At 36.9% G+C, this 12,722-nt stretch overlaps 1 protein-coding gene across 3 annotated transcripts in view; it reads left to right on the top strand.

The window, feature by feature from the left end:
* The first annotated feature begins 276 nt into the window (after positions 1-276).
* Positions 277-12,722, top strand: part of PPP1R12A (protein phosphatase 1 regulatory subunit 12A) — a 73,985-nt gene continuing 61,539 nt past the window's right edge. For all 3 annotated transcript variants that reach the window (XM_026863583.1, XM_026863590.1, XM_026863597.1), the window contains exon 1: positions 277-403. In XM_026863583.1, coding sequence (XP_026719384.1) covers positions 297-403 — 107 coding nt within the window. In that variant the 5' untranslated portion in view covers positions 277-296. The remainder of the gene's footprint in view (positions 404-12,722) is intronic.

Consider the following 12,722-nt stretch of genomic DNA (forward strand, 5'->3'; position numbering starts at 1 on the left):
ATGAGGACAGATTAGCCCGAGGAAATTATATTTGCTGGGTTTTGTTAAACTCTGTTTGAATTCGTTTATTTAAGGATTTTTTTACAAATAGGTAACACCTGCTTCTTTTCTCTCAAATTCTTCCCGTCTGGCTGTCAAAACCCAACAAATGAACCCTACTCCTTCATCAGACCCGAAAATACTTTTTTTCCTGAAGATGTTGCTTAAATATTCACAGTATTGTAGAACAGCTTTAATAAAAACTTACTTCTTAAATCTTTCTTTCTTTATAGGCTTGTATAGATGATAACGTAGATATGGTGAAATTTCTGGTGGAAAATGGAGCAAATATTAATCAACCAGATAATGAAGGCTGGATACCGCTACATGCAGCTGCTTCCTGTGGATATCTTGATATAGCAGAGTAAGACTTTTTCCTCTACTTTTGAAATACGTATATTTTGCTAATACATTGTTAGAGGGGCACTAGAAGCAGATGGCATTCATAAATTGTCCTTTTAGTTGCCTCTGGGTCATATAGTGAAAGAGAATACTTTTCTATTGTGTGTTGGTTGTGAAGTACACTGTGTGCATAGCTGTGCGTTGCATTTTCTCTTTCTAACTTTCTTACATTGCATCTTCAGCAGTTGTAAGATGTAAACATTTAAAACTATCCATGACTGTCTATTTTTTTAATTATTTTCTTCTGTAGGAAGGTTGTTATGGAGGGAAGCATGGCAAGAAAGTTCAAATTTGTATTTTATTAGTGGGCTGAAACATTATTATCCTGAGATAAGCCTATGTGTAGGAGATTAATTTTGCAATTGCATTTGCAGTCTTGAAACTTTTGTTTTTCAGGTGTGGTATGAAGCGGTGACTTTTACTAGTTATTTTGGTCGTGGAGCAAAATCTTGCAGTTGAATTTCGATGCCTGTTATGGTATTAGTTAAAGCTTACTCAGTACTAAATTCCAGGAGTGGTTTTGTTGTTATTCTTGAAGCCTTTTGAGGGCCACTAAAGATATGCTAAAATCAAATTTTTATATAGGCTGTCTGTTTTAAGATGGAGTAATGATTGATTTGAGAAAATGTGTGGGATATGTTGTTCAGCACGCTGTTCTTTCAATAAAGAAGGTAATAATGTCTTTCTAAAGACCCTTTGGGTAAACACAAACTTCATTAATTCTGCTAAACTCTGTGTGATGTCTGTTCCAGTGTAAGACTTGGATAAAATATAAAGTCATGTAATTATGTTACTGTACAAATTATAATGGTGAAAGATGGACATTACAAGTTTAGGGGATTGTTTATTGATGTTCTGTTTTGTGAGTTTGAGAGGTTTAATTGTTTGTATGTTGAGAAAAAATTCTGGAGACTCTTGTATGGGGGGGGGGGGCTGTTCATAGACTGAAGTGTTTTGTATATCCTTTTAATAACTGGGACACTGTATGACTGCTAATTTCTGTAATCTGCCTTTCTGCACTACACATGTTTGAGTCTGTAATGTCCCTTGCATGCACGCTGGAAGTGTTTACTTGTTGGCTGTACTATGACAAGAATTTCCTTACAAACTGAGATAATGTAAGCCTTTCTTCTGTTTAGTTGAGGTAAAACACCTGCCTTTTTTTCCCCCTGTAGGAAAAAGTTGAATAAATGGTCTTGGTTTGGCATTGCAGCCTAATATAGGCAGATGTTCAGGGAAGAAAGAGTGATGTCCCTTGTCCGCAGGACAGTTTTTTGACTATAGGCTTCAGTATCTGAAATATGTAATATTGCTGAAGACTCTAATCTGTTTATTGTCTCAGACTGGGACAGGACCTGTCTGCATATTTTCTATAGATATCCTTTAAAGAAATGACATTATTGGAGTATAATCCTGTGGGGTGTGGGACATCTAAACTGTAGGAAGAGCAGTGTTTTTAAGGTGCAAGGAGTTTTGAAGATAAGCTGTTGAAACAGATTTCCACATAGAGATGAGAAGGGTAACCTGACCTGAATGGGGCAATATTTATATCTGAAGAGGTCCATATAGTTTAGCTTTTCTTCAGACTGCTTTCCTAGGAGCTCAACTTCAAATATTTACAAAATTGACAGCAGAATTTGCAGCTGAGGCAAAACAGGGGGAATACGAAAGGATGATACAATAAATTACCAGAGGTTAGAAATTAGATTTACCCCATAGTACATGCTGGGTCCAGCATCTACTTTAGTGAGGATGCATCTTTCTTGGGAAGCATGAGAAGATGTGTTGGTGTGAGTCTGTGACTGAATCTGTTATGTTTCATTTTTAGCACTAAATTTTCTGGTTCATGGAAGTGAGCTTAATTTGGGTAAATTGTGGAGCTTATATATATAGTTCTGAAAAGATTGCAGCTAATAGCCTGTCATCCTTCTGTCCTGTATATGTACTGGCATTTTTGTTCAGAACATCTTCTGTTCATTTCCTATTTTCTTGCAAAGTGCAAGAGAGAAGGGAGTTATAGAATGGGTTCTGGTGTTTCCTAGCTTTGTTAATGAAGGGCTGGTGAGAGTCTGACCAGTGCTTCCCTTTCTCCTCCTGTGCAACTGCCTGTTGCACACCTTTGTGGAGCTTCTCCAGTTGGAAGACTCGGCGATCAATTTCTGCTTCCTCTACTGCCATCTTAAGTCTTCTTAGGGCTTCCTTCAGATGTAAATAGCTGGAATTTATTTCTCTTTAAATAGCACAATCTGTAAAATCCTCAAAATATGCAAATATAGTTAATATATTGATTGTGTTTACAGCGCTTATATTTTTACAATTCATAAGAAAAATGTGACATGGTAGCATACTGTAATTACTTCAGGTTTTCATGTCTCAAAATCTAAAATTATGTTCAAGAAAGAAACAGCTAGGAGATGGAGATAAGTTTCTGTTATAAAATGCATTTCTATGTTTAGAGTGTAATTTAGGGACTTTTTAGCACTAGGTATGTCCTCTGTATGTTGACTATGTTCACCTTTCAACTTTAACGTTCTTCATGTATGTGTGTACATCACCCTCTAGGCTTAAAAGAGGGGGAAAGAAAGCAGAAGTTCTGTTAACACTGCATGATAAATCCTGCATGATTCATCACTAGGATTAGAGTCTATGAAACGTAACTGAGGTGGGGTATGTTGGTTCTTTAATTTATTTTTTTTTTTTAAGTATAATCATTACAAACCTTTATAGTACAGTCTATTGTAGTTTTTCTTTTCCTGATGGGATTATATTTGGGGTGGTTAATTTACTTTCTTTTGGAGTGAGAAAGGTTTCTGTTCAGACTGCTTTTATTATTGAATTAGTATACAGATTATCTCACAGTTCACCTGTTCTTTCTGTGTGTTCCATCCATTTGCTAACAACACCCATTTCCTATTATGTACAGTAAATGGGAATGTCTGGGAGTCAGTCTGGGTTAATACAGAATGGTGCCTGCCTGTTGGATCAATGAAGGAACCTTCCCATCTCGTTGTGCTTTTGCTGAACATCTGATGCTCTTGATGTCTCTCTTATGTACACTTTCTTCTTAAGTAGTGCCTGCTGCTACTCAGATGTTCCTGAGTGAATGCACCCATGTTCCAGAGATCTGGGAGAAGCACAGGATATGTAGGTGGTAGGGAGCTTCTCTGAAAAAACTCTGGGTATCTTGGGGACCCACCACTTCAGGCATGTTTTGGTGCTGATTGCATGCTAATTGCTAATGGGCTGAGTGAATTTGTGGCACGGCACTCACTTGTTGGGGTTTGTGTTTTGCTTTCACTAACTACACTGTCTGGCCAGTGGGTTTGTCACTGCAGATGTATTCCCTGTCTCTGTTATCCTCTACTGTGTTCGCCAATCCTGTGGCATCTTCTCCCAGCATTATCTCCTGTTCCATTTCAATTTTCTTCTCCTTTGGAACAGCCACCTTCTCTTGAATATGCTTCCCATCTCCTTTAAAAAATGCATCTTCCAGTTTAAGAAATATTAGTCTTGTAGAAGCCTACTTCAGGTGAAATACAGCAAGAGAACATAGTGTGAAATAAAGTGTCAGGTGGTTGCAGATGGAAAGTTGTGCTATAAAAGCAAAAACTCTGCCATGGAAGGCAACTGCTCCCTTTCTTTCCATTGTTGTTTCTGAGATCTGTAAATGCTGGGAGTGCTTCAGCTTACTGTAAATTCTTTGAATAGTGTAATTTTAGAATTGCCTACTTAAGTTAGTGTTCATCTAGTTTATGATCATGTGAATTAGCTTACAAGTAGTTGTAATGTGAATATGTTTTAAACTAAAATTCTTCAAAATTGCCAAAATAAATGGATTTGTATAGCATGTTCTCTTTTGCTATTCTTCTCCATTTTTTTCATATATGGAAGGCATTACACAAAGGACCCCTTTTTGTCTACAATGTGTTACTATGAATTGAAAAGTCAACATCAAATGTTTTGAAAAATTATAGTTATGTGGAAACATACTTTAGTGCAGGAGAACTTAAAGAGAAATTTTGTGTGCATTCTTCAAGATGGTATTTAAGGGGTAGGACCCTTTAGTTTACCTTTGTAAAACTTGTAAAACTATTTGGCTATATATAATGAATTTTTTAAAATCTGATCTGTTGTTTAAAAGCTTGTATAGTGTTTCAGTAGCAGGGAATAAACAAATTCCTTTTTAGAATGCAAAAAATGTAGTAGAGAAAGATACTGGCATTTGTAATAGAGAAAAAAAAAATGTAATAGAGAAAAAAGTGGCATTTAAGTAACTATTTTTAAAAGATTACTTTTTTGCTCTCTGCTTTGCATTGTACCAGATTAATGTGAAATAATGCTTTGCATTGTACCAGATTAATGTAAAATAAATCTGAAATGGTAGAAATTTCCTTTCTGTTCAAGAATTAAAGTTTGTGGTTAAAAGGTATTTTCTTGGGGGCTTTGTACTATGTCGAGTTGTGAGTAGTTGATGTATTTTGAATCTTCTTTGCAACTATTTAGAGACTACAGTACAGTTTTACTACTTAAGTAGGAATTCTTTTTCATCTTCCCCAGATTGAAAGAATGTACATCTTCCTAAAAGTGTAAGAAAAGCATTTTTCAAAAATAACTTTGAAGTCAATGCCAGTTACACTTTTGTGGGGAAAAAAAAAAAAAAAAAGAGGGGGAGGGAGATGTCTCCTGAATGGAGAATAGGGTTTTTATACCTCCAATGCAGTGGGTGCTACGTATGAGTAACAGTTTGCCAAATGTTACTGTAGGTACTAAAATTTCTCATGGGTTCAAGGGATGAGAAATCCACTGAGGGTGAAGACATAAAATACAAATGCAGAATACATACATACAAATGGAATCTTGTTCAGAAAATCCATGAAACTAGTTGGAGACTGGAAAGATATTACAGGAAAAGTAGCATGTATTTGCCCCATTTTTATTCTTCTTGAAGATGTGCTCACTTTCAGAGACAGGCTAGATGTTAAATGGATGTTGGGTCTAACTCCGTATGGTTGCTTTTATGTTTGGGAGGCATGTTTGGTTCATGTAGTTACACATAAAGATGCTAAGACTCAGCACCGTTTCAAAACACACCTTTATTTTACAGGTTTTAAAGGCTGAAGTGTATGATTACAGAGAGAGAACAACTTCTTAAGTTCCGAGCCTCCTCACTCAGTTCATTTAGGAAGAGACTATCAGAGTGACCAACTTGCTGCTTTAAACCCCAGCTCACTCACTTTCCTTCCTGCCTAAAGTTTTCCTGTATTTTATCCCCTCTTTTAAAAGGCTCATGTGTAACCACTGCCTTGCTGCTGACACCCATCTGTTTTTCCAGATTCCTGACACCTGAAAGTGAACCCAGCCAAAACTAGTTTGCTGAAGCCTCAGCAAGCCATTGTCCCAGGATCTCTCTGTTTTAGTAACAGTCCATTAAGACTCAGTGAGTGATCATTGTCTGATATATGGCAGAGAGACAGTCCTGTAAACCTGTAGTTGAATATACAAATGTTCAGTGATAGGTGGTTTACTTACAGCTCTAATTGCCTTCTGGGGACTGCTGCAGCTGCTGGGTGGTGGTGCTTCGTGCCCATGGCACAAAGACAGGACAAGTGCTCTTCTGGCAACAGTTAGTGAAGGGGGAATTCAGTGCAGTTTCACATGCTTAAGGTGACCTAACTTGAGACCTGCACAGAAATAGGCAATCATTCCCTTCTCTCCTTGGTTTTCCCTCCTCCACTGACTCTTACCCCCTCTCTTGCGTTACCTAATCATACAGTGTGGGAACTATTAGCAGAAGTCTAGCCTTCAAGAGGTTTGAAGGGTTTATTCTCTTTTCAATCACTGAGCTGATCTGGCTTGCCAGTAGCAGTTGGCATAGATATGCAGGTATTAAAAAAAAAATAAGTCTGGGCACTGTTTCAGACATAGCTTTTACCTCTGATCAGAAGCCTGGCTGTGGAGAGCTGCCTGTGCTGAGGTGGAGTCCTCTCCTTCATCCCCCACCTCTTGAGTCTGACCCGGCTGGTACTGTTGAATGTTCTTCCACAATATCTGAGGGTGGTGCTGCTGCAAAATATGTTTCAAAACAGCTCTTTCTAATCCATTTCTCTCTGGGTTTCAATAACTTGATCATCTGGAAATATTACTGGAGTGTTTTTAATCTCAACTCTTTTGCCACAACCCATTATAATTCTAGAAGAGCAAGATATTATTTAAGCAAAGCAGACTGATAAAAATGTCAGGGATGGCTTCCATCTCCTTTAGCTTTGTTCCCAGTTGTTTTAACTAACCGAGTATGAAATGGTGTTATTAACGATACATTCAGAAATGGATCTTTGGGGGATAATCAGAAGTTTGGATTTGTGAATGTCAAGACAAAGTTGGTGGTCTGATGTAAACCACATGCAAACTGATTATGCAAACTGATATGGGGTTTGGTCTGACAGAGATGCTACGAGGTCAATAAATGTTTTTGTCAAGGTTCAAGCTGTTAATTTAAATGACACAAGGAAAAGTTAACTGGAGGAGTATAATTAGGGGAAAAAAGGACCAAAGATAAAACTTGATACAACCCACTCAGAAAATGAGAAGATTTATCCCCAGCCAAAGAACAGCTCTTCTAGAAGAATGACTGACTTCTTACAAGTTGACACTGGTAAAGATGCAGTCTTTGTTTTGTGAGCCGGGAAAAGGTCACTGCAGGGTTTGGAAGATTGTTTCAGTTAATTAATTTTTGTTTGCTGCCTTGTTTGTTTCTGAAAGAACAGATTAGGAAAAAATGGGAGAGAAAATAGGCTAGTATGATAGTCTCTTCCCCCTGCCCCAAATCAAAGTGCAACATAGAAGTTCCTCCTCCTCCAAACTTGTATTAGGTAGCTACAAGGATAAAGCTAAATTCCATTCAAAAAATAATGGAGAAACTTGGAGAACAGTGAGCTGTATCAGTTGGCATTTTCTTCTATGAAGATGTACAGTGGCTCTGTACTGTTTTCAACATGTTTTTGCTGCATGTATGTATGTCCTAAGAATAATGAAACACTAATTAACTTGTTTGTGTTGATGGTGAAATTCCTTTTTTAAAATAGTATCATTATGTGGTAGGCTTTAATTTTTTCTAATGTGTAGCTGTGATCTGATGTTTGGATAAAAAACAACTGGCAGAAATACACAGTAAGATATGGTTGATGGGTTAGAGGAAATTATAGGATCTAACTGATTTGATACCTGTTGTTCAGCTGAAGGAGTCTATGAGAGCTGGTAACTCTAGGATGCACACAGACAGTGTGTGCTCTGTAACTGCTTGCTTCAGATTGGATTGCTGTGTGCATCTCCACTTGTGACCCTAAATATTTATTAGTAAGTATATTGTGTTTCTGTTCATCTAAAAGTAAATCTACTAGACTTTTAAGTTCAGAGATATCTTCTTCAGGAACATATGATTTAGTGGAAAGTATCTTTTTTCTTTTAATATGCTCTAGCAGTTCATTGGATCTAATGAAAAGTCAAGGGACTGATGCCCAGTGTAAAGCTCAGAGCACTCTTAATTTTTGGCTGAAGAAGAATTTGAAAGTGCAGGTCATGTCTAAAAAAACCATCCTGCTTTGAGAAGTGTTGTGCATAGGAAAGATCTTGTTTATCACAAAGCATTGGTTTTGTTGGTATCCTGAGAACAATTTAGAGTAGATATCTTACCTATGAATTCTGAAGTTGATGGGATACATATGGAAGAGAAGACATACAGAAAATGATACATATGGAAGCCTGGGAGCTCGGGTAGACTTCTGAGAATAACACATCAGGTCCCCCCTGGAAGATGGCTTGTAACTGCCTGTTGCCACCGATCGACTCCTATTTTCTAGGTGTGACTGGAACATGGGAGAGCAGCTCTGGATGCATGAGCAACCAGGTTTTGAATTGAGCAAGTGCTTGGTAAGTATGGTGTACTGTCACCCCGTGAGGGCCTCATCAACTAATTCAAAATCCCTGTTTTGGAGAGAGGCAGTGATAGATTTTTAAGACTGTGGAATCTATTGAATTGTTGGTGCTGTTAAACATTTAATATAGTATTTATTCAGTTATCTGATATAAAATTTGATTGACAGTAAAGTTGGATTTGAGTGTTGTTTTGTAGGAGAATACATGGGTGTGGTGTAATTGTCACTTCTATGCATCTCAGTTTTTATTTCCTTCCAGTTTTTACTTGAGCGTTTTTCTCTATTGTGTTTGACCCTATTCTGCCACATACAGTAGACTTTCTAATGATGCTAAAGCAACTTATGGCCTACTTATCCTTTCTTAGAGCTGTGTCTTTTGTTGGATATCCTAAACTAGATCATTTTAGTGCAAATAATCCTAATCTGTGTGTGTTTTTCTAGTCTTATCCCTGACTGAGGCAGGATAAAAGCTGCTTGAATTTTTCTGAAATCTGTAAATACAGTGTATTTCTAGAGACATAAGGCTGCTATGCATTGATGTGGGTGAGTTATTTGGGTACAATTCAGATACTAAGACACGAAAATGTAGGGGTTTTTTATAAACAGCAGGTGTGACAGGAAAAAAAGTATAAAAAATGAATTGACACCTATTGATTACAGATGAGGTACTGCTTATCAGTTTTGAAGAAGGAGTAAGAATTTCTTTTGGAAGCAGTGTGTTTCCAAGGAAGTTCAAAGTGGACTGGACAGGTAAACAACTGCTGTGAATTGCAGATTGCTGATATCTAACAAGGTGTCAGACCAAGTGATGCTAAAAGCTGCTCTGTGATAGTAGTACTGCTTCGTAGAGAGATTTGTTCATTAATAAACATGATAAGTTCTGTGATGTAGTGATTATATCTATACTATTATCTGTTAAAGCACAGTAAAAGAATTGATCTTGGTTATAATTTTTCTGATACAAATGCCAACACGTTGCTACTGGAGGAAAAGAAGCTTGTTAAGTTAGGTCCGTACTCATAAATTCCACTGAAATAGAAAGCAGCAGTTAAAAATCAGAATTTGTGGTGCTACTATAACCAAATATAGCAATGCTACTTTTGGAACAAGACAGGAGGGAGAGCGAGCTAGTGGTGCGATCACCTCTTGTTGCTGAGGATGGTGGGCAGCAGCATGGTTTTCCTTCTTCCTCCTACTTTTCTGCCTCCATGCTATTGTTACCTCTTCTTTTCAAGCAGTGCAACTCAATCCCAAATACTCACCTTGATAACACTTCCATGAATCACAACAAATGCTTGGAATCTTGCTACAGGAAAGCATCCTGAACACGGTGTTGTGAGCTAGTTGTATGTACTCTTCTGCAGCTGCAACAAGATATTTTTCAAACTCAGCCTTCATTTTTGCACTATAGCATACAGACTTCAAAGTAAAGGAGAGAAACACTTATTCACAAAGTACATAGTGAAATGAACATTTGATACGCACTTTAAAAATACTTGTTGTTTTATTTATTTTCTGCTGAATATTTGCCCCGTATTCATCCTGGAATTACCAGGCTCCAGGAATTTTTTTTTTCTTTCTTTGTTTTTTTGGGGTTTGGTTTTGGGTTTTTTTTTGGTAAATATGATACAGCATATGTTTCCCTGTAAAGCTTTCTTCATGTTTCCTACTTTCCTCTTCTCAGTCACTGTTTACTTTCACTTAAACATTGCTCTGCCACCTCTCATATGACTTTCCTCTATATGGATATGGTAAAATATGAAGGCGTAGTTGCTTTTCATATGCTGCAAGTAGGAATTTTTCTTCTTCCATCTTTGCACTGTTAATGTTTAGGTGGCCACCTACGTACAAATATTTCTAGAGCTTATTGCTGGCTTTTTTCAGAGGTTTCTTGGAACACAGGAGGACTAAGACTAACCAGATACTGTTATCTACACTGTTTGTTCTATGTTCCTGCATACCAAGAAGGAAAACAGATGTGATTCTAGTTACTGTGCTTCCCTGGGCAAGTTGCAGTAAAGGCTAGGGACAGCCAGATACGTGCAGAGTGCAGTGGTGTGTTGGAACATTGTGGAGTGTTGACTTCATAAACATAAATATGTTTATCATCTAGGTACAGTATTCAGAATTGATAGTGCTGTTTATGTAGGGAGAATTATTTTCTTATCTCTGTGACATACAACTTTGATAGCTTTGGGAGTATTTGACAATTTTGAAGCAAAGACGCGTGTCTGTCCAAGATGCAGTATGCAGGTAGATATACTTTGCTTGCCTGGCTTTTAAGTATTATTTTTTTCTGAAAATTAAAAAAAACAACCAAACAACAAAACCAAACAAACACCAAAAAAAACCAAACCCGAAAGCAGACCCAAACCAAAACCACTTTTGAGAAGTGTTAGGGAGCTTCACAGAGCATTTCTACGTCTGTCTGAGTTAGTAACAACATTATTAAGAATTTAAATTCAAAATAAGACTCTTCTGCAGTGAGAAAATATTTAAAGAAATATTCCCATACACTGAAACCAATAGAAGATCTGTTTTACTGTAATTGAACTTTAAGAAAAAAATTGCAAACAGCAATGTTAAAATTTTACATAATGTCTTTTTATTAGTAATTTGAATGATTTACAAAGATGTACTTCTAAAAGTGTATTGATACTTTATATGTTTTAAAAATCAGTGAAGTAATTCTGAAAGGCATTTTAAAATAAGTCAATTAAAATGCATATTCCAAGGGTGTGTAAGTTTTTAATTTGGTTTTACATCCTGTGGACTGTGGGGCAGATATTTTTTTCATTGTTTCTTCAAATGACAGCTTGCACAGCTGCATGAACACAGTGACACTTTTTCTGTCTTTGGCTCCCTATTATCATCCATTTAAGACATGGAATTAATTTGAACTCCACCATCTATGGATTTTTAAAAAAACAGCTAGGTCAAGCCGAAATTGCTAATTAGTTAAAAGCTGTTGGGAGACGGGTTGTGCTGTTGTTTGGTGCCACCACTACCAATTAAGCCATGTTTCCCGGGAAGGCCACACTGAAACATGTTTATTTTAAATGTATATACAATATGTTGAACCTCTATTTAGCAAGAGATTTTTTAGGAGAGTCCCTCTTCCTCACGTTTTAGGAGTTGGAGACTGCAGTCTTCTGACTAGTCTGAAAGGACCTCTTGGTTTCATTAGGGAGTCTCCAGTGAGCTCAATAAGCAGTGTTTAATGAACCGAATCAATTCAGTGGCCGCTTCTCTGCCCTGCCTTGTGCTTGCCACCATGCTGGTGACCTTCAGGTTCAGCGAGTACTTAAAGTTCATTATATCCCTAATGACTTTGCAAACTTGTTTCCAGATACTGTGAACTGGGACAAGGTTTGAAGGTAAATAGATGCCTCTCTGTTGCTGAGATAAATAATACTAAAATGTTATCTGCAGCATGTTTTGTTGTCTGCAGCTGACAAAGTTTAGGAAAGCCAATGTTTGAGTGTCTTCCAGATTCTTAAATTTTAAATTCACAAATAAGACTCAAGTTTGTATTACTGCCTTTAGAAAGAGGTGTCTTCTTCTCTGTTTACTTTGTGTCTGTATATGCATTTGTTAATAGACTTACACACACAGCTGTAAAGCCTTTTTTGTTGGTTTGTTTGGTGGTTTGGGGTTTTTTTTTTTTAAATCAGAATGTAGGCCAAGTTGCTAGTTAAAATTTTTAACTTCCAGTTCCTGAGCTTGGTTTTGGTGTGGACTGTTTGGCTTTTGTATGGTAATCTCAGAAGATGTTATTTATTGTCTCAGAGATACTGAGATTCCAAACTTTTATGAAAGGTATTAAAATGTATTTTTCATAAAATGAAGGGAGAGAATCTCAGTTTCATGATAATTACAGAAAAAATATTTCATGTTTTTTTGAAGGTTGTTAATTTCAGTCTGTAGTAGCTATTGAGGAATACACAGCAGTGATTCCTAAAAAGCAAATTTCAAATAAAAGTATTTTTTCCAACATAAAAAATGGTATCACAAAGCAAACTTGTTCTTCCAGTCTTACCCGGACTACATAATGCTTGTAAGGGCAAAAGTATCAGGAATGATTTTTTTTCATTTTCCTGCTCTTATCTTTCCTAGTATTCCTGGGATACTTGTAATTCTCTATACTTAGACCACAAGACTGTTTAAAAGAGGTACCTTTAACTTGAAGATCAACACTTGAAAGCTTTAGCTTCGAAAATAAGCATGGTATGGATCAAGCTACTGTTTCCTTCTCATTTATTTACATTTTGAATAAGCACGTACCAGAACATTATATAAATTATCATTGGATTTTCTGAATTACTTTTCTGCAGCTGTCCGTTCAGCATG

This window comes from Athene cunicularia, assembly GCF_003259725.1.
Source record: "Athene cunicularia isolate RWA chromosome 1 unlocalized genomic scaffold, athCun1 chr1_part2, whole genome shotgun sequence".
In the NCBI taxonomy this organism is placed as follows: Eukaryota; Metazoa; Chordata; class Aves; order Strigiformes; family Strigidae; genus Athene; species Athene cunicularia.